General features: G+C 35.6%; 1 protein-coding gene across 3 annotated transcripts in view; it reads right to left on the bottom strand.

Moving 5' to 3' along the window:
• LOC121740301 overlaps window positions 1-24,322 on the bottom strand; it is a 50,755-nt gene extending 26,433 nt beyond the window's left edge. For all 3 annotated transcript variants that reach the window (XM_042132972.1, XM_042132971.1, XM_042132970.1), the window contains exons 1-2: window positions 24,118-24,322; window positions 13,671-14,063 (exon numbers count right to left, since the gene is read on the bottom strand). In XM_042132972.1, the coding sequence (XP_041988906.1) occupies window positions 13,671-14,056 (386 nt within the window). In that variant the 5' untranslated portion in view covers window positions 14,057-14,063; window positions 24,118-24,322. The remainder of the gene's footprint in view (window positions 1-13,670; window positions 14,064-24,117) is intronic.
• Window positions 24,323-24,677: the final 355 nt, after the last annotated feature.

Here is a 24,677-nt window from a genome sequence, read left to right as displayed (position 1 = left end):
AACGCTTTAAATGTGGAAAACGTTTAGGTACTTCTTTCACGACGAGTGACGATTTAACATTATTTTGCCGGTGGCCGTGAATTTCAAAATGGTTTAACATCACGCGGGACATAGATTTAAGCGGCCAGGGCGGCGGGTTGGGGATGCTGCTCTATATTCTACTAGATGACGAGGATGCCCGAAACTCATATTATAAATTATTTCAGGCGGTTTGGCCGTGAAAAGGTAACAGACAGACCGACAGACACACTTTCACATTTGTACCATTGGTATAGACTAGTACTTATCTACTACTATGGATATTATTTGTAAATAGCGTAATAGTTTATGGTTCATACTACAGATACTATTGTATTACTAGCACAAATTACTCCTAATATTTTCAAACAAAAGTCTAAGGACTGCCACCAGACTGCCACCGATTGACCCATGTTCAGCAAATTTTGCAATGTTTTACGCAATTTATGGACTAGATTTAACACCTTGGTATTGCTCACTCCTTTCTCTATGGTCTGTCTGATTAGGAACCAATCAAGCGCACCGGAAGTGTCACATTACGTTCTCAATTCAAATTCACAGTATGACGTGTCGTGTGGGCGGAAATGTCAAATATGCCATTTTCAAAATGGCTGTCACCTCTACTCGATTTCATTAAGTAATTTACATTTCAAACTGTCTTGTAGTGGGTTGTTTTATTTAAATTAAAATCGGATCTATATTGCATTACTAAGCTTGAACTCGTGACTGTTCTCTGTCCGATCGGTCCCTAAGGCTGTCGTATCAGCCCCCCTAGACAAGTGGCAAAACGCTAACGCTAACGCTAGCGCTACAAAATATATGGATTTGACATTAGTATTCGCTAGCAAAGCGATGACTTATGTCAAATCGCATACATTTTGTAGCCCTAGTGTTAGCGTGAGCGCTTTGCCACTTGTCTACGTTTTGCTTAGACAAGTGGCAAAACGCTAACGCTAGCGCTAACGCTAACGCTACAAAATGTATGGATTTGACATTAGTATTCGCTAGCGAAGCGATGACTTATGTCAAATCACATACATTTTGTAGCGTTAGCGCTAGCGCTAGCGTTAGCGTTTTGCCACTTGTCTAGGTCAAGACTCAAGCAGATTTTTTTTTAAACATAAAACCAAGCTTTGGCATAACATTGGCAACTCACTAAGTCGGCCATTTGTAAAGAAGAAGAAGGCATGCAAGTTAAGTGGTGATTTCGCTATAATATCAAACCTTCATAGAAAAAAGGAAACCTTCTTTTCAGCATACTTTCAAATTCTATAGGGTAATACAGTGTAGAACTAGGCAGGACTATTTGGAGGTCAGCTACTCAACCACTCCTATTAGCACACCAAGGGGATATTTAAAAAGTCATTACCTTAAAGCTAATACGTATATGACGAAATATTATTACCGTGTTTGCCCATATCGGTAACTATCTTTTACGTATATAAGATGACAGCTATTATTGTAGGTATTTATCTTATTGCTAACTACTTAATTCTCGAAACTCCGTTCCACAGAAATTAGTTTATCGTGCGGGAACCGTACATTTTTCCGGGAAAATGTCCTTTCTCGGTTTGGGCGTGAAGAGGTAACATCACAGACACACAAAGAGACACACCTTCATATTTATACTATTAGTATAGATAAATAATGTAAAGTGGTCTTAATAGTGTGGTAGGCGCCTAAATTAATTCGACTTGACCAGAGTGGACGTGTTTTATTCCTCTGAACCTTCCAAATCAAAAGCAAGCTTAGCATCTCGCAACCCTCACGTCCATCCGTCCGACCCGTCCGACTCTGATACATTTTATGACGCTTTTCAATGTTTTAATAAACAGTTGAGGTAAGTGTTAACCAAATACAGACTTCTTACCGTAGTTCCTTATTAATGCAGCGCATAACTTCGTGCAATTTTCAGAAAGTGAAAAATAAACCATGTTAGAAAGATAAATCGAAAGATCAATTACAATGTTTGATTAGAGAAAAAACATTGATTATAAAAGTGGTTTGAAAATGCCATACTTTCTGGTTAACATCAGGTGCCTGCACTGCTCGTTTTATGGACAACATAAAGACGTGACATAATACATGATGGTTGCCATGATACGAAAGCTTAGCGGAATAGTACTGAAGCGGGGCAATTAATGTTAATTTGTCACACGCGAGCCGGCCTGCGCCCGCGCAGCTGCGGCCGCATGATTGAGCTGGGGCGTAGCTAGATCTAGGGAACCAGGGACCCGAACCTTGAATGTTGCCTCGATCGTAGGAATCTTCTGCATCTTGAGCAAGTCCTATAAGGCCTCTGTTCTGCCATTGTGCGCCGTGCACCCCCACAGAGAAGAGCCTGCGCAGCAGCATGCGCTCATGCGCTCGCCGGTGAAGCCGTGGTGTAAGCTCACGCGATCACGCGGCTCGCCCGGCGCAAAGCTGAGGGCCGCCAAGGTTTTAGTGAGTAGAGGCTGCGTCCACTATCATCTTCCGAACCCACATACTTGGGAGCAGGACCCCCTTTACCCGCAAGATGCCTAAAGACATTTTCTCGGCGAAAAAGGCAGGACTACCACATGAGAAACATGATATTATAAGAAACACGAAAACGGAACAAAAGCAGGCATACTTTGTATCGCGCGGTCGAAATTAAGAGAAATATTACTTCCTCTCAAACGACTGCGCCGCGCCGCGCCGACCGTCTCCGGCGCCGTCTTATAAATTTTCGATTTTAGGTTTGCTGAAGGCCCCAACATGTAACTACGCCCCTGGCATCAATAGGCTCGGGAGCATTTTGTATTCACGTGCAGAGGCAACGTGATGTAAGAGATCTTACTGAAAACTTTGGAGTGTAGATGGAGGAGAACTATCTCTGTATGTAAAAAGTGTCCGCTGAAATGCGTTAAATTAGGGTGGCGCTACAGTAGCAACAGGGTAAAGGGGTTTGGGTAATATTGGCGTCATTTTCAAATTTCGCGGCCACTCACCAAACCGGCATATTATGAAAGAACATATCAAGGGGAGTAAACTTTATTATGGGGGACATATAGCTAAACTATATTGGAGCCGCGATATTAGACATTTTAAGTTCGTATTTTCAACTAAAAGTAAATTCAATCATAACATAAATACTCAGTAAAATAAGAAAAAAACGGCATTATTTATTAGCTTAAAGCTTTCCTCGATATATGGGCTATCCAACACAAAAATATTTTTTCAAATCGAACAAGCAGTTCCTGAGTTTAGCACTTTCAAACACACAAACACTTCAGCTTCATAATATAAGTATACAGGATATAACAAAAGTAAGTAATAATGCTTTAGTGTGTGTACTCTGTACTCGTATGAGTCCCGTGTAAAGAGTTTAGTGTAAAAGTAGTAGCCCGGAAAGAGAACATTTTTTTTTCACTTTTGTATGGGGAAACTCTTTACGCCAGGGCGCTTGCCCATGCAAATCACAAAATAAAATGTCTTTCAGCGCTGCTTCTTTCACAGTGAACTCTATACAAGGGACACATAATATATACTCTAACTAAAGTATTATCACTTAGTTTTGTTACAACCTGTAGATATACAGGGTGTGACAAAAATAAGTGATAATACTTTAGGGTGTGTACGTAGGAACACGTGTAGAGAGTTCACTGTGAAAGTAGCAGCGCTGAAAGACCTGATTGACCTGATGACCTGACAGAAATTTGACGCGGACGAAGTCGTGGGCAATAGCTAGTGAGAAATATATATCCAACAGATTAATATACCCTTTCTATACCTGTTTATTAAGGATAGCTCCATAAAGTAACGTTAATTAATATTGATTTTGTGAACATAAGGCGCAAAAATAATTATACTACGAGTAACATAATCGTATCTCAGCTCCGATATTACTTAGAACAATTTTTATTACTAACATATGTTTCTCTAATGTAGTGCTACAAAATAGTATTGGTTTAATCCCTGGCCGCTGGAAAAAAAAATGACGCCACAGGTCCATACAAAGTTACTCAATGCCCAGTAAATCTTTTAGCAGCTTTTATTTCAGCTATTTTAGGTTATATTCTATTATACTTCAATTTATATATATATTTTTGTCAGCTATTTTAGGTTATATTTTAATATACTTTAATTTATATTTTGTCACCAACGGCTACATTCATTCCATACCCTTTGTTGCAGCTAGCGCCACTCTTGGAGGATTTTTCAACTGTTCTTTACTGCGTACAGCTGGACACTTTTTCAAATATCCCCCGACCCCCATATAAGATAGTTCTCCTCCATCTACCCTCCATACTGAAAACCTTTCTCCACAGTGTATACTTTTAAGTTTTCCGTGTGGCATTTCCATTATAATTTTTTTGGTTTTCAGTAGATTTTTTTATTAGCACTATCGAAGGGTGAATACAGACGTTTTAATTTTTTTTTAAACTATTACCCATTTTACCATATTTCGTTCCAGGATAACAGTAGAGAAGTACTTAGTAGAGAAGTATTTACATTTGGATACTTCTAATTATTGAAAAAAAAACTAATCGAAGTTGTAACCAAAAGAAACAACTTTCTCACTAAAAACTATTACAACTTCCCAGGCTAAAAAAAAACAAAAACAATGACATCTGTAATCTATGGTTCATTTGAGCGGGAACTTTGGTATCATTTAAATTGACACCTCGGCTAATGGAAGGTTCTTTTTTCTTAATTAAAACATGGCGTGATCGGTTTAATAAAACAGTTATTAGAAGCTACTTTTGTTTTTCTCTATACCCGAATATGTATCGCTCTAGAGTCTAGAGCAGGGGTCATCAATTAGTTTCACTCGGGGTCCGTTTTAAGATTTAAAATGACCTTCGCGGTCCACACATTAAAAAAAATATATTATTAAACAAATGTAATTACGGAAATTAAAATGTTTATTTTTATCAATGAGAAAAGTGTCAATTTTTGTTGCTACAAGTTCATCAGTATGTCGAGAACTCGAGACTGAAATTATTTTTTAAAGAAAAACATGCTTGGTCCGCACACAATGGGTCGGCGGTCTAGATGCGGACCGCGGTCCATTTGTGGCCCCTGGTCTAGAGTGTAGGTGTATTAGAATTATTGATTCGCCATTAAAGAGGCTCTACTTGCGATAAATTGGAAATGTAATGTATGCATTTTTAAAGCGATTGAGTATTTTTAACTAATCTATACTTATAAGTTATATTACTAATGCGAAAGCGTGTCTGTCTGTCTGTTTGTTATCTCTTCACGCCCAAACTGCTAAACCGATTTTCCTGAAATTGGAAGTGGAGACACTTAGAGTCCCGGGAAAGGACAAAGGATACTTTTTATTCCGAAAAATGTACGGTTTCCGCGCAAATAACAAAGATGGCGCAACGGAATTGCGAACGTCATCACGTCATCTAGTTAAATAATAAAAAAATTAACTAGTCTACTATACTATACATACTAAGAATATCTAACAGCTTATAACATGACGTCATATTTACGCAATACGGCATATACCTACGTTGCATTTTTATTTTTACGGTCAACAAATTATGCGTTTGTACTTTGCTCTTCAAAACACATATTATGACGTTGCAGTTTTATATACTTTACTTACTGTCTGCATTTTAAACCCAGTCCGCTGCAAGTATTTTTTTCATATTTTGAATAAATCAACCTTACATGTCGTTTTTTGTTATTTGTTACCTACCGAATGTAAAATTTAGTACATAAATAATAATATTATTTGTCTTAGTTTGTTGAAACTTCGAGAACCAAAAATTCTAATTACATTATTAGAATTAAAAAAAAATTGAAAGTATGTCACATTTTATTTTTTTAAAGCACTCGCTATATTTCCGGCTGTCATTAGATAACAGGGCGCGCTCGGCTGTCAAACGCCGTTGTTCCCGCCAAAACGGCCCGCTGAGCACAGACAATGCCAAGATTGAGCAGGTGACGTGCCATAGACAATGTTTATGGCGAAGACGTCGTGTTTTACATACCTATTTCACTTAAAACACTCTCTCTCATCTACTGAGGCTATTATGAAAATATGTAGAGCTGTTAATGATACTTAATTCTAAATGAATGTAGTGGAAATCATATTCTCGGTACTGGAATGAATTCAGGAGTAGAGGTTCCTATGATTCTAGCGGTAACTCATGGTGGTTTAATCTGAAAAATATTCTGCTATTAATCCAACATTTCTTCGATTTAGAACTGATGCTATCAAACATTACATCATTCTTAACAGTGTTCGCTCTACATCAAACAAGCATCACAATTCACACGACTGATTTTTTAATTTTGGGATTTTTGGGACATCACAATCCCATTTTTACATTTTTTGGATGGATTTCTCCGTGAGCGATACATAAATTATTGTTTTTATTAGGAATGTCATTAAACAGTAAACACCAGCAAGGAGACTGTAATTGATTCAAAGACAAACCTTTTTTTGCGGGGGTAAAATGGTTTCGCAATTCACCACCAAAAAAGTTTGAGAATCGCTATCTTAGATTATGGATAACAAGTAGCAAGTAACGGCCTTTCCCAATATTTGATCTATCTCTGGTTTTGCCCTACTAGAGATAGGAATAGCTCACAATTGACATAAATATGTCTAATGTGAGCTATTCCTATCTCTTGTAGGGCAAAACCAGAGATATATCAAATATTGGGAACGGCCGTAAGTAGTAAGTACGTATCAGTCTGACCACGAATGTGGCAACGCTGTCGTAATCGACCCATTTTCAATTGTCCATTGTGATCTATTTAATTATGCACCATACTGATGTGCTAATAACTATAGTATGTACAAGACTATCATCGCAAATCACGGCTATTAAAAAAAATGTCAACGTCAATGAAAGATGTCAACGTTACCTTATACACTTAATTTTATGGTTAAATCCCCTAAGATCAATATTTTAAGGATTTTCATCGCTACAAAATATATTTTAATATTTTTTCTGTAAAATCATTACTTATTAAAATCGAAAAAAATCTCTACTATAACACTACTCTATGTTGGACGATATTACAGTATGGAAGTATGGACAAGGCTTTTTTTTATTTTATCTAACAATGTTGTAGAGCAGTCGTTTTGAACTGGAAATCTAACTCGTATGACGTATCTAAGTACCAATATGTAATTTCATCGAAACTTGTGATACCACTAGTTGAAATCCATACTTATACATAAATGCGAAAGCGTGTCTGTCTGTCTGTTAGCTTGTGCTTTTGAAAGGTTTAGAGATACTTTGAATCCCGGGAAAGGTTAATAGGTTTTATCCCGTGAAAATGGACGGTCCCCGCACGATTTTGAAGAAGAATGGAGTTGCGGGCGTCATTTTGTGGTTGTTATTAAAGTTCCTTTATAAATTATTGTGAAAATAAGTATTGTATAAAATGGCTGATATGCATACAATCAGCGATTGACAAACTTAATTACAATACAACTACTACTTCATTGACACAATAATACAAGTAATTGTCATTTTTAAATCATTCATAAGTTTTGATATAACACAGGATAAGGGAGGCTCCCTGAGGGTACCCTTAGGCAAGGGGCCTCCCGTTTTCTATGATAAAAGTGGATTTACCAAGCTATGTGTGAAATGCAAATAATTACTTATCTACTAGATATTGCCCGTAACTCCGTTACGCCAAAATTCGTTTATCGCGCGGGAACCCTATACTTTTCCGTTACAGTGGTCAGGCTGCCTATTAGGATTTAGGGTTCCCAAGTCCCACACAAAACTGCGAATTCGCATCTTTTTTTTTTTCGCGAGTTTTCTTGCAGATTTAGAAAGTAGGCAAAAAATTGTGCTTTTGTGAGCCCCTATATTTATTTTATTTTTGTTTTATTATTAAATATTAAAATACTTACACAAATAATTGAGGATTTTATGAAAAACATTTTAAATGAGTTTTGATGCAGATTTTTGCGATGCGATGCGAATTCGCAGTTTTGTATGGGAGATTTGGACGTTAAAAAAAAGTCGTATCCACATTATACCACCATCTCAGAGCCGAGATGTTCGCGCCAGTGCACTTTAATCACTTATTTAGGCGCTTGTGCTACAACTTACACTTTCACACTCTATTTTTGAATTTTTATTCCGATTCAAATTGTAGACTTCTAAATTTAAATTGATAGAAAAGATTTTAAAAATTGTGTGCTAGATCACAGAACTCAAGGTGAAATTTTAGGGCAACTTTTTAATGCATTACTTAAAATTTTAGATAATAGATTAATAATAATTAAATACACGTCTCTACCAATTTTCAGCTCCATGCGAATTTTTCCTAATCCTATTTTGGCTGAATTTTGTAGACACTAGATCAGCCTTACCCAAAGTGGGCGATAACGCCCCCTTGTGGGTGTAGGACCCAGAAAAAAAATGGGGGCGCGTTTGTAGAGACTTGGGGGGTGATTTATTTCATCTGGATGCATTTTAAATTGAAACAAAGAAACATAATTTGTTCTCAAAGTGGGCAGTAGACGAGATAAGTTTGGGAAGCCCTGCACTAGATCGAACAAGTAACAAAAACTACATTGCTGCATTCAAATAGTCGAGTGCATAGTTTTGCAATCGTCTAATTCGGCACTTTCTTATCTTTCTTCAATAGTACATTATATTTTAACTAATCTCAGATAAGTAGACGCGGCCACTTATTTTTTAATCTATAAGTTACGACATCAAACTCCGTTGCGAAACCGTTGTAAGTAATAAAAGGAAAGTATTAAACATTATTTTACGATTTAACGATAAAAAAGACAGCAGGTTTTACCTGAGGAATAAATCTAACATAAAACTTATGGAAACGGAAGATCTTAGAAAAAAAAACGAAAAAGTAAAAAAATTAATCGAAGATTTTCGATTTTTTTTCGTTTTTGTTTAACATTGTAAAGCTATATTATTTTTTCAAATTAAGCGTTTGATATTTATGTATCCTTCTTTGACTATATTAATAAGATTACCCAACTTTAAATTAACGACGACTTTGACTCAATTTTCTATCAAACTCCTCATTAAATTAAAGTCAAGTAAGCATGTTCTGAGTGGTCAAAACACCACGAGGTGCAAATACTTGATGCCGTGTTGGCACTTGGCGGCGCTCGAGCGTGTAATCATGGAGTTTATTCAACTATCATACTCATTTGATGTTATGCTTTTACAGCTCAGTCACGCAGACGGTACGCATACTTGTACTATTTTTTAGGATTCCGTGCCTGTAAAGGTGACACGGAACCCATAAAAGATCAGTGCGTTGTCCACCGAGGATCTTTATTTCGGAGTGGAAAGACTGAGGAAAAAAAACGGTGTACCTACTTGCTAGGAAGAGATCTGTAAGACTTTAAATTAGTAATAACTAATAATAACTAGTGTCCGACCGAAGGTCTATTTTTAACCGAAGCCGATTAATCGGCAATCGCCACAACCTTCGGCCGAAGCCGAAGGTCTCTAAATCTTAATCTCGACTCTCAGTAATTAATTTAGTTCAATATTGTCTACAAGCTACAATTGATATTAAAATTATTTCAAAACTTCAATATTGAAGGTTTACATGTATGGCACTAACTGTCTCATATAGAAGTTGATTTAGAGATGGTAATAAAAGCTTGTGATTTGATAATTTAATGATATTTGAAAAATTTCATGATTTATTAAGAAGTTAGTGTTTGTTTATTGTATTGGACAGTGACTCCCAGCGGCCTAAGTATGTACACGGCCGGTCCGTCACTCTCTCACGAGTCACGACTCAGTTTTTCGTAACATTTCTTTCAATTTCGACGGTTGCTCGAACCTTCGACGAAACCTTCGCCGAAGACGGTTTTTTGGCCGAAGCCGAAGCCGAAGCTTCGGTCGGACACTACTATTATCTAATAACAATGCTACGGAACGCTTCGTGTGCGATTCCGACTCGCTTCTTTTAAAAGTTTGAAACAAAATATAATTATAATAACTACTTACACCTCCTCTTCCAAAATAAATTATATCAATATTTTGTGCAGACAATTTTTAAAATTTGATTGTTTTTTTGCTGGTTTAATAATTTTAATATTATACTTTAGGTATATTTTAAAACTACATAAATTCTTACTAAAACCTAATATATATTCTGTGCTAAAACATAATTTATGAACAATGTTTATATTATGTTTATGTCATAAAATAAGTCTACTCTTTGAATTATGTCATTAAATACATTAAAAATATTAAAATGAAATTGTAATTTAACTTTAACGTCTGAAGTATAATTTATTTTAAATTAACTTCAAATTATTATTGTTTTAAATAGTTTACTAATATTTTACATGCCGTCTAAAGTTCGGCGATTATCAGCCTGGAGTCCACACTGCCGTTTTTCCATACAAACGCTGTCCCCTGTTTCCTCCCTGGATAATGCCGTTAGAGTTATGATTTTTTTCCTGAATATCTATGGCCACTACTAACATGTCCCTATGTTTTCTTTTTTTTCATAATTTTATTATTAAAAAAGATAAGAACGTCCAAAAACCCAAAAAAAATGGCAAGATTTTCCTCTGTGTTTAAACACCCAGAAAACAAAAGGTTAAGTTTTGGAGAAGGAATCAGCGGACAACGAATCGATGATTTTCTGTTCTTTTATTGGAACTTTTGTCGTGTTGTCTCTATCGCGCTCTGCGGTGGGAGACTTGAGATTGGTGAGACAGCAATACATTTTCAAATACCTATTTTCAATTTCTCTCGCCCCTGGTGTATCCTCTTAAACGTTTTCCGGAAATGTAGAGCTCCGTTATCCGAGGAAATGAAGAAGAGAGGAAGGAATAAGGAAAGACAGATGAAGGATGAAGAGAAAACTTTATGGAGAACAGATGCCAAGCTAATTTCTATTTTTTTAAGTTTTTTTAAGGTTCAATTCAGACCGCAACGCGACGAGGCGAGACGAGGCGCGGCTCGGCATAAATTTGTATGGATTTGACAGATTTCAATTGCGTGAGACGTCTTGCGAATCTGTCAAATCCATATTTTAGAAATGCACCTACGCGTTGCGTTGCGGTCTGAATAAACCCTAACGCTTATGATAAGAACCTAAGTAGATGAAATTGTTATACGTCTGTTACCGCATATAATATTATGATAATATATTATATTAAGATAAGCTAGATATGCCGGTGATCAGACTTAGTAAAGTCAGTAAATCTTTTAAAGGTCAATACGCCTTTACTACAAAATCCCAGAAAACGTTCAAAATCTTTCCATTAATAAATTTCAAAAATTAGTTAAAGAACGTTTGTGTGCCAAAGCCTATTATAAGGTCATAAACGATGGCACACCTTGGGAACTGAGGATGGCTTCTTGCAAGGCTACTTCTTCATTATTACACTTACAATTATGTATGTGGATATTGTATATAATATTTAGTTACAAAATTGTAAACTTTATTTTAAAAGATTATTTTTTTCTCACTTTTTTTGGTAAAAAAGTGGGCCCCGTGCGAGTTACTTACGCCGGTTCTTATCGCCGGGTTAGTTCCCGAACCGGTGGTAGGCATCATGTAGGACATTCTGAAAACATTTATTTTAAATTTATTCAGAAATAAAACAATTTTGATTTTGATATAGGTACGGTAACTATTCAGTATACTTACTTAAGTATATCAATAATATATTATATAAAATCAATCGTCATAATACATACGTACCTACTACCTATGTATTATGAAAACGAATCGCCCTAGATATATTCTTTGTCCTTAATTCAGTGCAAAAATTATCTGAAAATTCCATGATATTGTGTAATGGAATATAAATTCCACTGTGTTAGATCCTTAGCTAATACATTTTTTTTTCAGAATTTAAATTACTATATTTTTGTGTCTACTGTCACTTTTAAATTTGAAAATCGTCCGTTTCTGGGAATACAGGGCCTTAATTTCGTTGACATAATATTAAAGACTAAAAAAAAAGCACTTCCGACTTGTCTTGTCCTCTTTAATCGCTAGCCACGTTGAAGCCGCGGAAACACTAGCCCCTATCACGGTGGGATAGAGTTTACATTTTTATTGGCACTTTTCTCGATGTTTAAAAATAAAGTACGCGTTCTGCGTTGCATATGTTGCCAAGTAACCTGGCGTGATCATTTTTGCTGTAATTATATCGTGAGACAGATAATGAGATGAAAGAGACAGCAATATAACTTGTAAGTTTTCATTTTTTAAGTCCATTGATGAAAAAGTTAAGTAATGATTCAGGAAACAGCAGCTGCTGTCTTAAATCACTTTTTGGCACAGAATTTTGCTAAAGTTATTTAATTTATAACTAGTAGAAATAATATTCTATAGTTAGCACTTTTTTTACAACATTTAACAACAAAAAACCTACAGAAATGATTTGTTCAAAGTTCAATTAAATTAGACGGACTGAACTATTGACCTCCTTTATAATTGTTTATCATACGATGTTATGTATAAAATGTAATCTGCACTTGTTTTTGTAACGTTTAAAATTTCTAATGAAGGTCATAGACCTAATAAAACGTATTAAGTATATAAGTAATTTTGAAAATGGTTTATTTTAAAGAAATTTATTTTTTGGGTGTAGTGTAGTAAACAAAGAATAACAACAAAAAATATGCTTCCAAACAGGAATAATTTTCCCCGTATCCTACTAAGTACACAATAACTTAAATAAAATTAGTGAAGAAAAAATTAATAGATTTTTTATTCGTAGCAAAACAAGGACCGAAAAAAAATTCTACAAAAAAGTGTTTCGCTAAAACTGACGCTTCTGGAAGATTCGACTCGAAACTCTTACTAAATTTTTTAACAGATCTTAAAACCGTGGTTTTAAGATCTGTTAAAAAAATGTGGTTATAATTTATATGTCATTGTATTCTTACAATTACTTCCTTTACAATTTTATTTCCTTAGTTGGAGTTTGACCTCGTGGTCCAAACTTGAATGGAGTCTTACTATCTTCTTTAGCGTCAAAAAAATTGGTCAAAAATTACCCCATTTTGTGCAAATAATTTTGCTTCGTTATCCTAACAATGTGTAGGTATATTAAAGGTAAGTTTGTTACGATTTTATGCGAAAACTACTCAACCGATCATCGCGAAACTTTGTTCGCATGCTTCTGGAGTTATTAGAACTAGCTTGCTAGGATAATTTTCATTAAAAAAACGTTTTTACAAAAACGTAATGAAATATTATTTAGGCCATTGCCATGAATTTTTTTTTAATTACACTCCTTAGAGGGTAAAATAGGAATTTAAGTTTGCTTCCCAAGTATTTAAATCCTAATTCGCGTAGGCAAAGTCCCAGAATAAAGCTTACGTTACTTACTTATCATAAAGTGTTCAAGGAGTGTTTACTGTTAAAGTTAAGCAGCTAAAGTATTTAAGGAGATGAACACACTATGAGATCTATAAAAGGACGCTGTTTATAGGGTAGCGTACAATTTGATGACAGATACACACCGTTCAGGTGTTTTATAAATATTTTCGTCTAGTTGTGGACTGATTTGATGACCAGTAGTGTCAAAAAGGCGACTGGTGACTTTAAAAATATAATTAATGTTGCTAAAAATTTTAAACCCTTAACTGCGAGTTTAAAAGATTGAGCAAAGTACTTTTTTGCAGCCCAGTTGCAGTGTTGAAGCTATTTTTTTTAAGAAAAAACATGTAACTTACCCATCAGCGCCAACAGATGTCTCTTTCGCGGTGATGCCATTGTAGTGGATCCTGTTCTCCACCTCGCCATCAGTGAGCACGTCCGTCATCACAAAATTCACGATCTCCCTATTCAAATGTCTCCTTAAATATCTAATGTCACTCAACGTGTGTTTGTCCTTATAATCTAACACTGTACAGTTTGGATGTTTGTGCTCGTGTCTGTGCCGCCATTTTATCGGATGTATTCTGGTCGAATTCGAAATTGGAATGTCCGTTTCACTGTCACTGTCACAACTCGACGTCCCGAGAAGGAGAAGGATCAGGATTGGCGCGCGAAACATCTTCTTCCACGACATCACTTTTTCAGCCGTGGACTTTTTCTTCTTCACAGATTTCAGCTCCATTTTTGATCTGGAACAAGAAAGTTTGAACTTATTCCTCCCTCCTCCTCTCCTCTAAACACCGTAACTGCAGCAGGCTTTACATGGTCATTATATGAAATGCTAAAGAATAGAAACACTGCCAGATTTCTATTGTCAATCTGTCACACTATAATCTAGCCAAGAAAAATACCCTTTCTGCTGAACATGCGGGTTGTATAAAAACCTCTTTTCGGTTTTTAAATTAATAGTGGTGACAGAGTATAGTGAGAACCAAACAAATATTTAAGACTAGTATTACAGCTGACTGAATCGGGTTGCAAGCTGAGCCTTGTCTGTGCAAACAAGGCGTCGGTAATGTGATACCTTTTAACTAATTAAATAAAGATAAAGACGATTGCTCTATTGACAAATATTAAACTAAGGAATGCCGAAAAAATAATATCACTCTTGGTCATGCTGTAATAGGCGACGTAAACTTTTGAGATTGCTCCCCAAAACTGGAGTCATGTGTCATCGTGGTCGCAATCTACCAATAAAGACTAGTTTGAACACTGATCTACCAACAGTGCCTCTGCACGCAACCGCTCACTTCTCGCTCCATATAGACATTTGACATTTCCATTTTAGCAAGCGATTTTTGAGTTGTGCATGGCTTATACGCTATTCCTGCTCAAGTGAAGAGCAAAAGACTTCTGTAAACAAAGTATGGTGCGGTTACTTAAGCATAGTTCACCACACCATGACTGTTCCGTGGAAATGGCATGTGTGCTCACAGATTAGCGTTTGCTAATGAAATCGGCGCCGGTGCTATGGGCTTAGCCTGGGCCTGACTACACCTCCCTAGTAGATTGGCGAGAGCACTCGGTAGGTATGTTTATTACGGATGGGCTCGGCCGAGGGCACTGTCTCTCCATTCTACAAGGTACGTGTAATCAGACCCTTAGAGGTCGTTGTAAGAGATTGCTAGATCGTTTATAATTATTGAAAACATGAAAGAAGCAGGTTTGCATAAATGTAGGCCTCAGATAGGGCCGCGCCAGGGAAATTATTTGAAATAAAAAAAATGTGGAATTTACGTATAGCCATATATATTAGCCAGATGATGAAGTAGGTAAATCATAAGGTATTAAATAAAAAATGAGTAATTGTCCATAACTTATAAAATTTTACCACCTATGTCTTTAATTCTTAACTAGATTTTCTACTTCTTTTGCGGCATTGTGCGCGCAATGTAGGAATTTCTGTACTCAATAGTTATAGTATGAACTCTTGAGTGCCAATAAAAATACTTATTGGGTGCGGTAACTACGAATATTTTATTATACCTTTGAGTGTGGACTACGGACTACGGACTAGAACCCGACTTAATAATAGCAGTTATGAGGAAAACTGGCTACACGTCATTTATATTTTAGACCAAAGTCCACGAATTATTTTACCTATAGCGCTTAACCATAATAAATAATTATTGTTTCCTACAGATAACGCTGGAGGCAGATTGTTCCTAGTAGTGACTAAAACCGCTGACCAGAAATTCCCGCAGTATTGATTTGCTTAAGGAAGTTGTATTGTAAGTATTCAAAATACTATTTTATTTTCAAATTATTAGTTTTTTTATAAAATAGTAGCTTAGTGGCTGTCAAAAAGCTGAGACAAAGGCACAGACTATTAAAAGCCAAGCTCATTGTTAGCCACCGACCGTAGTCAAATAAATCACGTGGCCTTTTTTTAACACCCTCTCCCCCTTGCTTTTCCAAATCCCTCCCCCCTTTCAATCCAATTTCTTATAGAAAAACACAAATTTGGCCTATTTTTGCTCTATAACGGAACCCTTTGACTTAGTTCGAGGCGGTATCTTGTAAGCGGTAAGGCTACGGTGTGCCTGTATCACAATAGACATAACGACCAGTAGTTCGACTGCAAAGAGACGGACAGGTTTCAGTATCTGTCAAATTCGTCGGGTTTCACTAGGATTATGAACGGAATGTGCCTCGCGCTGGCTGATATAATTTATTTTTAAATATTTAAAATAAAGATTTCAAAATTGGATTCTGACAATTTTAATCGCATGTGCCAAAACACAAACAACAATACGACCAAAGAGGAACACGTCCAGCGAATATGTCATAGTTTTAAATTCGTAGGTAACAAGTTAACAACCTTAGCGACGATTTTCGTCATAATACGTCAAATTGAAAAATTTCAACATCAGTTCTACGTCGGCATACTCTATCATTCTGTCTACTCTGCCTGTACGCACAATGTGCCAGACTTTTTTCTTGACGTAACGGTAGCCGGCGTGCCGCGTGACGTCACGTGGCGTGATGTTACGGTTAGCGATACCACATTCTGATGAAACACGATCTGATTGATGGCTCTGTACCGAGACTGACAAATAATATTATCAAAGAGATATAGGTTTATATAATAATCAGCTAGGTTTCCCGCGCAAAGTAAATTGTCGCAGGAACCGTGCACTTTCGTCTGATAAAAAGAAACCCCGCTAAAGTATTTGCATAAAAAGCCGATCAGGTGAAGAAAGTGCAAGAGCTTCTACTTATGCATCAGATGATCCAAAAAGCCCCAAAAAATCCAAACGCGTGGTGACCCTATTTTTGCTTAAACAGTAAAAATGGGTCGCAGTTAGGACATTTATTTCTTCCCGAAGCTGTCGACAGATAAACTCGCTAATTGAAGTTTGAACTGTTACAGAATGTTTTTTTTCGTCTGTTTCTTGAAATAGGTGAAGGTCACGCGAACACTAATCCATCCGGCTGTTTTCGGGGAATTTAGATTATCTAGAATCATGTAAAGTCTGAGCGTATGTGCCAAAAATAAGTTTTTCAATATTTAAATAAAAAAAATGATTGAGTAATTGTTAAATGAATAAAATAAAATTTATATTATGAGAATGATCATTATGTTATTTTTAACATAATTGATAATTATCATTAGTATTATCATAAATGTGAAAATGTGTCTGTTTGTCTAAACCAATTTTGATGATTTGGTATGCAGATACTTGAAGTATCTGCATACCAAATCATCAAAGGAAAGTCCCGGGAAAGGACATAGGATACTTTTTATTCCGTAAAAATGTACGGTTCCCGCGCGATATTTTATGTAATTTATATGTTTTTTTCACTACAACATTCACTAAGCTGTGTAAAAAGATAATAATGTCGATAATAATATTATTGTAGTGGAGTCACAGGTCATAACACCAGGCGCACGTTGTAGCGATCACGTTTTATTAATTGGATTCCGTACGGTGGAATTATAAATGCATTATATTATGGTATTACATCTTTTATCGTACTTAAATCCTTAATAATATTATAAATGCGAAATGGTGTTTTTCTGTTAAGGCGGCCATACACGGGACAATTATCGTGACGATTTATCTCCTCGATTTTAAAATCGGTACGTGTGTAGCAATGTCGCAAACGATTTTACGTTCAAAAGATCGATTGGACGATTTTCTTGACGATCGATCGAAACGACAAATTGTCTACGCTTTGTAATAGCTGTAACAATAAAATGGTATAATATATAGGTTAGTTTTTAACTCGGAAAAACCAAAGTTGTGGGCAACAATTGGTACTATTAATTTAATCGAATATTAAAAAATTTACTACTCTTACTTATTACCTACTATTATTTTCAAAACTTATCCATGTGCCATTAACATAACACATTTGAGCATGGCAAAGATACTTATCTTTGCCATGCTCAAATGTGTTATGTTAATGGCATATGGATAAGTTTAGCACAAAATAATAAAAGAGAAAATATGCTTCCCTAGCAATAAAATTATAAAACACAATTATTTATACCTTATTCATAGTAAAAGTATAATTAGACAATAATTTATACATTTAATTATAATTAATAGTCGTTATTGCTATTCCATTTCCTTATAAGTTTGCTTCATGAATTATTATTAAGTATCAAGTACTTACTTTAAATGCCAAAAGGTAAAATATAGTCAAGCACCTAAACAAGCAAAGGTGAGTAATTTAATGAATAAGATAGTAATTGGAAGCCATTACAAAGTTTATTGTGAGCAATAAATTTCACGTTAGACAGACAGACAAATTAATGATTATATTTAATGTGAATAGGACTGTCCTGCGCGAGAGGTGTGAAGAGCCACTATACCAACATGTCAACTCGAGTGTGCATGGTGTCCAGTTATCCCGACATTTGTAGGACTATCCGAATTCTTTGATACTTTAATAGAGTCTTACTTTAGTGTCAAATCGTGCCTTCTCTTTACGATAGAGATTTTTATGATGCATCTTAATCAAAACTTTTTAATATATTTTAATTATTTACAATAATAATTTACAAAAAATCCTGTAATACCTTGTTTTTTTTTTATGAAATAAGGGGGCAAACGAGTAAACGGGTCACCTGATGGAAAGCAACTTCCGTCGCCCATGGACACTCACAGCATCAGAAGAGCTGCAGGTGCGTTGCCGGCTTTTTAAGAGGGAATAGGGTAAAATCTACAAATAGACTCAACTTATATAATTGATGGAACAATAAGATTAGAGAACACGTCACATGTGATACGATTTCTACGTCACAGTTATTTACGTACGACTATTCTTATCATTGTTTATCTGATAATTAAGATGTATAGCTCTAGTATAAACTGTTTGCATTTTTGATCTCATTTTAGTGTTTGTGCCATTTGTATTAACCCCAATTTGTTATCCATACTAATTACTAATATTATGAGGGAAATAATAAAACGAGCGAATAAAAAATTACTTTGCGACTAATGATGAACATACTGTTTTAATAACATGAGCGGTATTAATTTGACTAAGCGAAAAATAAACTAAACTAATGACTAATATTGATTTATAATATATGCGAGTTTCTTACGCCGGTTCTTCTCGCCGGGGTAGTTCCCGAACTGGTGGTAGGCATCAGGTAGACATTCTGAAAAAATTTGATTCAAATTTACTCAGAAATAAAATATTTTTATTTTATTATTATTTTTTATAATAAAATCCAGAACGAGCTTACAAAATGTGGATTGCGATTAATCTATTTCAGATATTAAAATTCTATCCGAGCGACTGTATTACTAAGTGAGCGACTGGAAATACATAGCGGCCAACTTCAATATTAAATATAGATTCAATTTTTCTAAGTGAGGTTATTTAGTACGAGCTACTAAAAAGTTCAATTTGAGCAAACTTTTGTGAGCTGCTTTATTAATGATAATTGGTTACTGATATTCTATGTGAGGCTTTATATTTTATATTTTGATACGTGTTTTAATGAAAACTACATATTGTTAAATGCGTGCGAATTCGAAAGGGGGCGGGGCGACGAATCGTTGCAGTCAGGTGAGTTGGGCTACGGACCAATACGACTTTTTTGGGTTAGGTTAAATGACTAAAGACGCCTTAGCCATCGTGTTTTTTTTTTTTGGAAACCACCCAGAAGCAGGAGCCTCGTGTAGCGGGGCTCCTACTCGAATATACGTCGAATCATAATTGAAGCCAGTTGTTTTTTTTTTGTATAGGTCGCCAATTGCCATTAAAATCTACCCATTTCCTTGACGTTCCGTTAAGGATTATAATTTGTGTAATTTATTAATGACTTTTATATATAAACGGGGTCTACCCCCCTAGCCCCCCCCCCCCCCCCCTTCCCCTATATGAAATTGTTGTTCCTCTTATCCAAATGAAGCTACTCACAAAAAAATTGCTTGATAGTAATAAAAAAAAATGTTCTATCCCTGTCCGTATAAGTCCCTGATTAAAAGTGTTTCATCAAATAGTTATTTCATATTGATTTTTTTGTTTTAATGTGTGCTCATTATACTCTGCTTATTAGTGTATTTTTCAAAGTGGTTTTTGGTATTCGAAACCTTCATTTAAGATAAAATGCCGCTCAGGATAAAAATTACATTTGCCAAATATTGAAAAAAATGCAGGACGTAACGTTGACACTCAAACAGATCGACTGCTCCTAGGTAGATTATCGTAACATCAAAAAGACAACTTTACAGGAGGAGCGTTTGAAGTTGCAAATTTGAACCACGACTTCATTCTTCAACCGATTGTTATGAAAGGCATGAGCAACAACAATAGTGTTAGGTATTAACTTATGCATTAAAATACTATATTATATGTTCGGTTTTGCTAAAATTGTTGTTGCGATATTATTCTTTGGAAAATCTACAACGAAAATTATTGCAACTAACACTAACCACAGTTTACGTTGAAATTTTTCCTTGATAAAATATAGTAACGTTTACTTACCATACTATACAGGGGACTTCTTTAATGTTTTTGTACGGTATGTAAGACATATCTTCATTTACAGCGGAATAACCAAATTCGAATTTATAGTATGTTTGAGAAAATGAATTATTATAAATTATTGTTTCAAAATAATGTAGGTTTACCTTAAAAAGTGTGTTATAAACAGGTCGTAGATTCGATTTATACTAATGATGTGCAAAAAAAGTGCTAAAATATAGTATGTAATCAACTAAGTTGGCTTGCAAAGCATCAATAATAAAAAAAAGTCCATCCTGGCTAAGCTAAACTTATGTTTAGCTTAGCCAGGATGGACGCGTCAAACAAACAAGGCTCAATCACCTGCCTCAATATATCATACAATACTATGGACACATAACCAGAAAGAAAGGAGATAAGTTTAAAATAGTCACTGGCAAGACTGAGGGAGAAAGACTTCGGGCCGCAGTTCTAATCGTTAAGACTAACGATTGGGACTGCTCCTATTAAATTCACATCCCAATTAATGAGTCTAATGTCTACAAGGCTCTTCGAGTGGCCAAAAATAGGAAAGAAAAGCTGGCGTAACATTATTAGGAGGAAGGTCATAGAAAGGAGAAGTCACGACCCTTTGACATGAGGAATATGACTATAGAAAGAGGATACTATACTAGTCCTGAAAGTTTTCTGGCCAAAAAAAGAAATCATGAAATATAAACCAAGTACAAATACATGTATACTTTTACACTGCATGAATGTAAAAGTATGTTTGTCTATTCCGTCTATGCGTATGTTACCACTTCACGCCCAAACCGCTAAACCAATTTTTCTGATCTTTGGTATGGGGATACCTTGAATCCTGGGAAAGATCATGAGATACTTATCATCCCGAAAAAATGTTTCGTTTTCGGGCGATAAACGAGTTAGCCTTAAATAAGTTTAGTATTCTTAACAGAGCAAGATAGTATACAAGGCGAAGATTCGGCCTCACGTGGAATACTGTTCTTATAGGCACGGGCGACAAAATACCAACTATTCCCTCTGGATAGTAATCAACGAAAGATAGCTTGGATTGAAGAGAGACATAGTGTTTCAAACAAGCTAGACCCCTTGAAATTACATCAAATGTAATTTCGCTCTAAATCTTCTATCAGCTGCTGTATCAATAGGAGGTGCTCCGAGGAAGTATTGTTCGTAATTGCACCTCCTACAACATTTCGCCATCGAAATATACCATCCTCATCACCTTGATGATTCTTTCACAGTAAAACTGAAACAAACTGCCACCAGCAGTATTTCCAGACCAATACGACCTGAAAACATATTTGCAACTCTTCTGGTGTTGCGAGTGTCTATGGGTGACGGTAGTTGCTTTCTATCAGGTGACCCGTTTGCTCGTTTGCCCCTAATTTTATAAATAATAGGTTTTTTTAATAGGTCGGTAAAATGTCGTAGGTTAAAGATATAGATACAATAAATAAAAAATAATAGTTTCCGTAGTAGAATATTGTATAATTATCATACGATATTTATCATTACTAAAATTCCAACGAAAAAAATCGTAAGTTACACTTGCTATATATTTTTCGAAAGAAGTTGCAAAGTAAACTATTGTAAGTGGTACAAACTATAGTTTACGTTAGGGTTCATCCGGCGTAGACAATCGCAACTGATACATACGATGTGTAAATTCGGGTATCTGCTCCCGTATTACTCCGCGTAGATCGTTAAGGGCCTAACGATAAATAACGTCGGAGGCGTTTGAAACATACTACTGTATACGTTTAGAAAAAGGCAGTTGTAGTTCGAATTTAATATTTTTTTAGAACTTGATTCTATGCATTTTCGCAATAAAACGAATTTTGCCATTTTGTGGCTTACGATAGTCTACCTAGGAACAGTTGAGATATTAGGTCGCTCAAAAATTATAAAGCTGCTCATTTTGTATTATAAGTAACTCAAATAAATAATTTCTAAGTTGCTGTTCTGTTAATTTCTAGTCACTCACTCTCAGTCGCTCAAATAGTAATTCTATAACCCAAATTTAGTAATTTTGACATCTAAAACTGTAATTTACAGTCACTCGATTAAATACTACCCATATTATTATAAATGGGAAAGCCTGTCTGTCTGTTACCTCTGAATGCAAACCGCTGAACCGATGTTGATGTCTTGGAATGGAGATACTTACTTTGAATCCCGGGAATGGACATAGAATACTTTTTATCCCGGAAACAACTCCGTTGCCCCCAAAATAGTCTATCACTCGGGAACCGTACATTGTTCCGGGATAAAAAGTATTCTATATCCTTTCCCGTGACTCAAAGTATCACCATACAAAATTGCAGCAAAATCGGTTCAGCGGTTCAGGCGTGAACAGACAGACAGACAGCTACATTGTCGCACTTATGATATTAGTCAGGGCGAGCGAAGCGAGTCCTAGTATGTCCCACAACCTGTACATTTTGTGGTACACTTTACGGAAAAACTATCACGCCTATTGATTTGTGCTTTAACAAAGTAATTTTTATTTTTATAATATGTAGACACTAGATGTGTTATCATCAGTCAGTCAAGGTGTGACGACGCCAGCCCTCACAAAGCCCGACTTTGAGCTAGTATAGATTTGTTAATTTGGTACCGTAATTAATAGTATAGTAGTTTGGAAACATTAATGTTTATCTCACCTTATTGGGTAAAAGTTGTGACTACAAATTACAATGTAGTCATATTATATCTGTCTGTGTTTTGACCTCGCCAGATGATACTGTAATCCGCATGCAATTTCATTACCCTCCCCGAGTTATTACAAGAAAGGCCGTGACCACTGTCTTCCGGAATCTCTAGGCCGACGGTGAACCAGTCATTTCTCTCGCATGATTTTATATACAGGTGTAGCATAATAAAGTGATAATACATTTTTATCCACTGTGAAAGTAGCAGTGCTGAAAGAGCAAAACATTTTTGTGATAGATTTGGAGTATGGCAAAGCGACCACGCGTCATTAATAATTTGCCCATAGAAAAGTAAAAAAGTTACTCTTTTAGCGCTGCTGCTTTCACAGTGAACTCACTATTGCTTTTTTTTGTTACATGCTATTTATGTGACATTTGGAAAATTCAAATAAAATACAGCATATGGCCGCGATAATATCACTTAATAACGGCCAAAATAAATAAATAATAAATGGTAATTTCCGCAAAATTGCAGAATTACTGGTCACCGTGTATATTATTGTGACGTCACTTCCGATCGCCGCTCAACGGATTTTTCTGCAAATTAATTTAATTTTCCGGCAAATTAATTGTGATCCTGATAATAATATTATCATCATCATGGTCTTAATTAGAAATACCCATGCGTAATATTTTAGTAAGTATAATATTATTTCACGTTAGTAAATTCTGCAAATTACTTAGTAATTTACTTAATAAAAATATTTTAGCGAATATTTTCAGATTAATTTAGGCACTATTTTGATTTTCTTCTTTTTATTTGCAAATTCTTTTTTAAATTTCCAGTCCCATCGCTGAGGAAAATTGAAAATCCATAGTCTTGCAAATTGAAATTGTTAATTACCCACTCCTAAAACTAAGTTTGTTATAGCTCCAATTATATTAATTTGTTTATCAATAAAATATAGGTAAATAGATATTATAAGCTTTTTATTAACGACTTACATGCCCAAGATGTGGCGTTGCCAAAACAATGTTATAATTGAACTTTTATCATAAAGGTACTTAATGAATAAACTTGATCAATAAAATAACCAAAAACGGTTAGCGGCAAATTTCAAGTGTGCAATGAAATACTTACTTGCATCAGAACATTTTTTTTCTAAGAAAAATCCATAATCACACAAAACACTTTTGCCTCATCACTCGGTTATAGAAAAATAATTTTAGTTTATGGTGTTCAATTTTTGAAAAGTTGACGTTTCGGGTGCGCGAAGTTTCCCGCCTCAGCGGACGCACGCGTACGGCTCAGTCGGACGTTTTGCCGGCACTGAATTTGAAAACTGGAAATGCACGGCGACTGCCAAGTGCCAAGTTCCAACGTGGTCGACACGCGAGCGCAGTTAGTCTAGGAGCTTGCGAACATTGCAATTCGCAATATACTCCACCTTTTCAATGCATTTTAACCGACTTCCAAATAAGGAGGAAGTTCTGGCTGCATATAATACTTATTAAAAATAGGATACTAATCTTTTTGTTAAATAGTTGCTGATTTTATGAGTCAGTGTGACTGCTAGGCTGCGTTTCCACCAGAGATGTGTTGCGAGGAATGTGTTTTTGAGAACCAATAGAATCGCTTCATTGACGTGACCTTGCCCTGACATCGCTCAGTGGGGCGATGCTATTGGATCTTAAAAACAC

The sequence above is a fragment of the Aricia agestis genome, chromosome 3 (genome assembly GCF_905147365.1).
Source record: "Aricia agestis chromosome 3, ilAriAges1.1, whole genome shotgun sequence".
Lineage (NCBI taxonomy): Eukaryota > Metazoa > Arthropoda > Insecta > Lepidoptera > Lycaenidae > Aricia > Aricia agestis.
The sequence above is the reverse complement of the archived record's forward strand: the minus strand, read 5'-3'. Positions and strand labels throughout refer to the sequence as shown.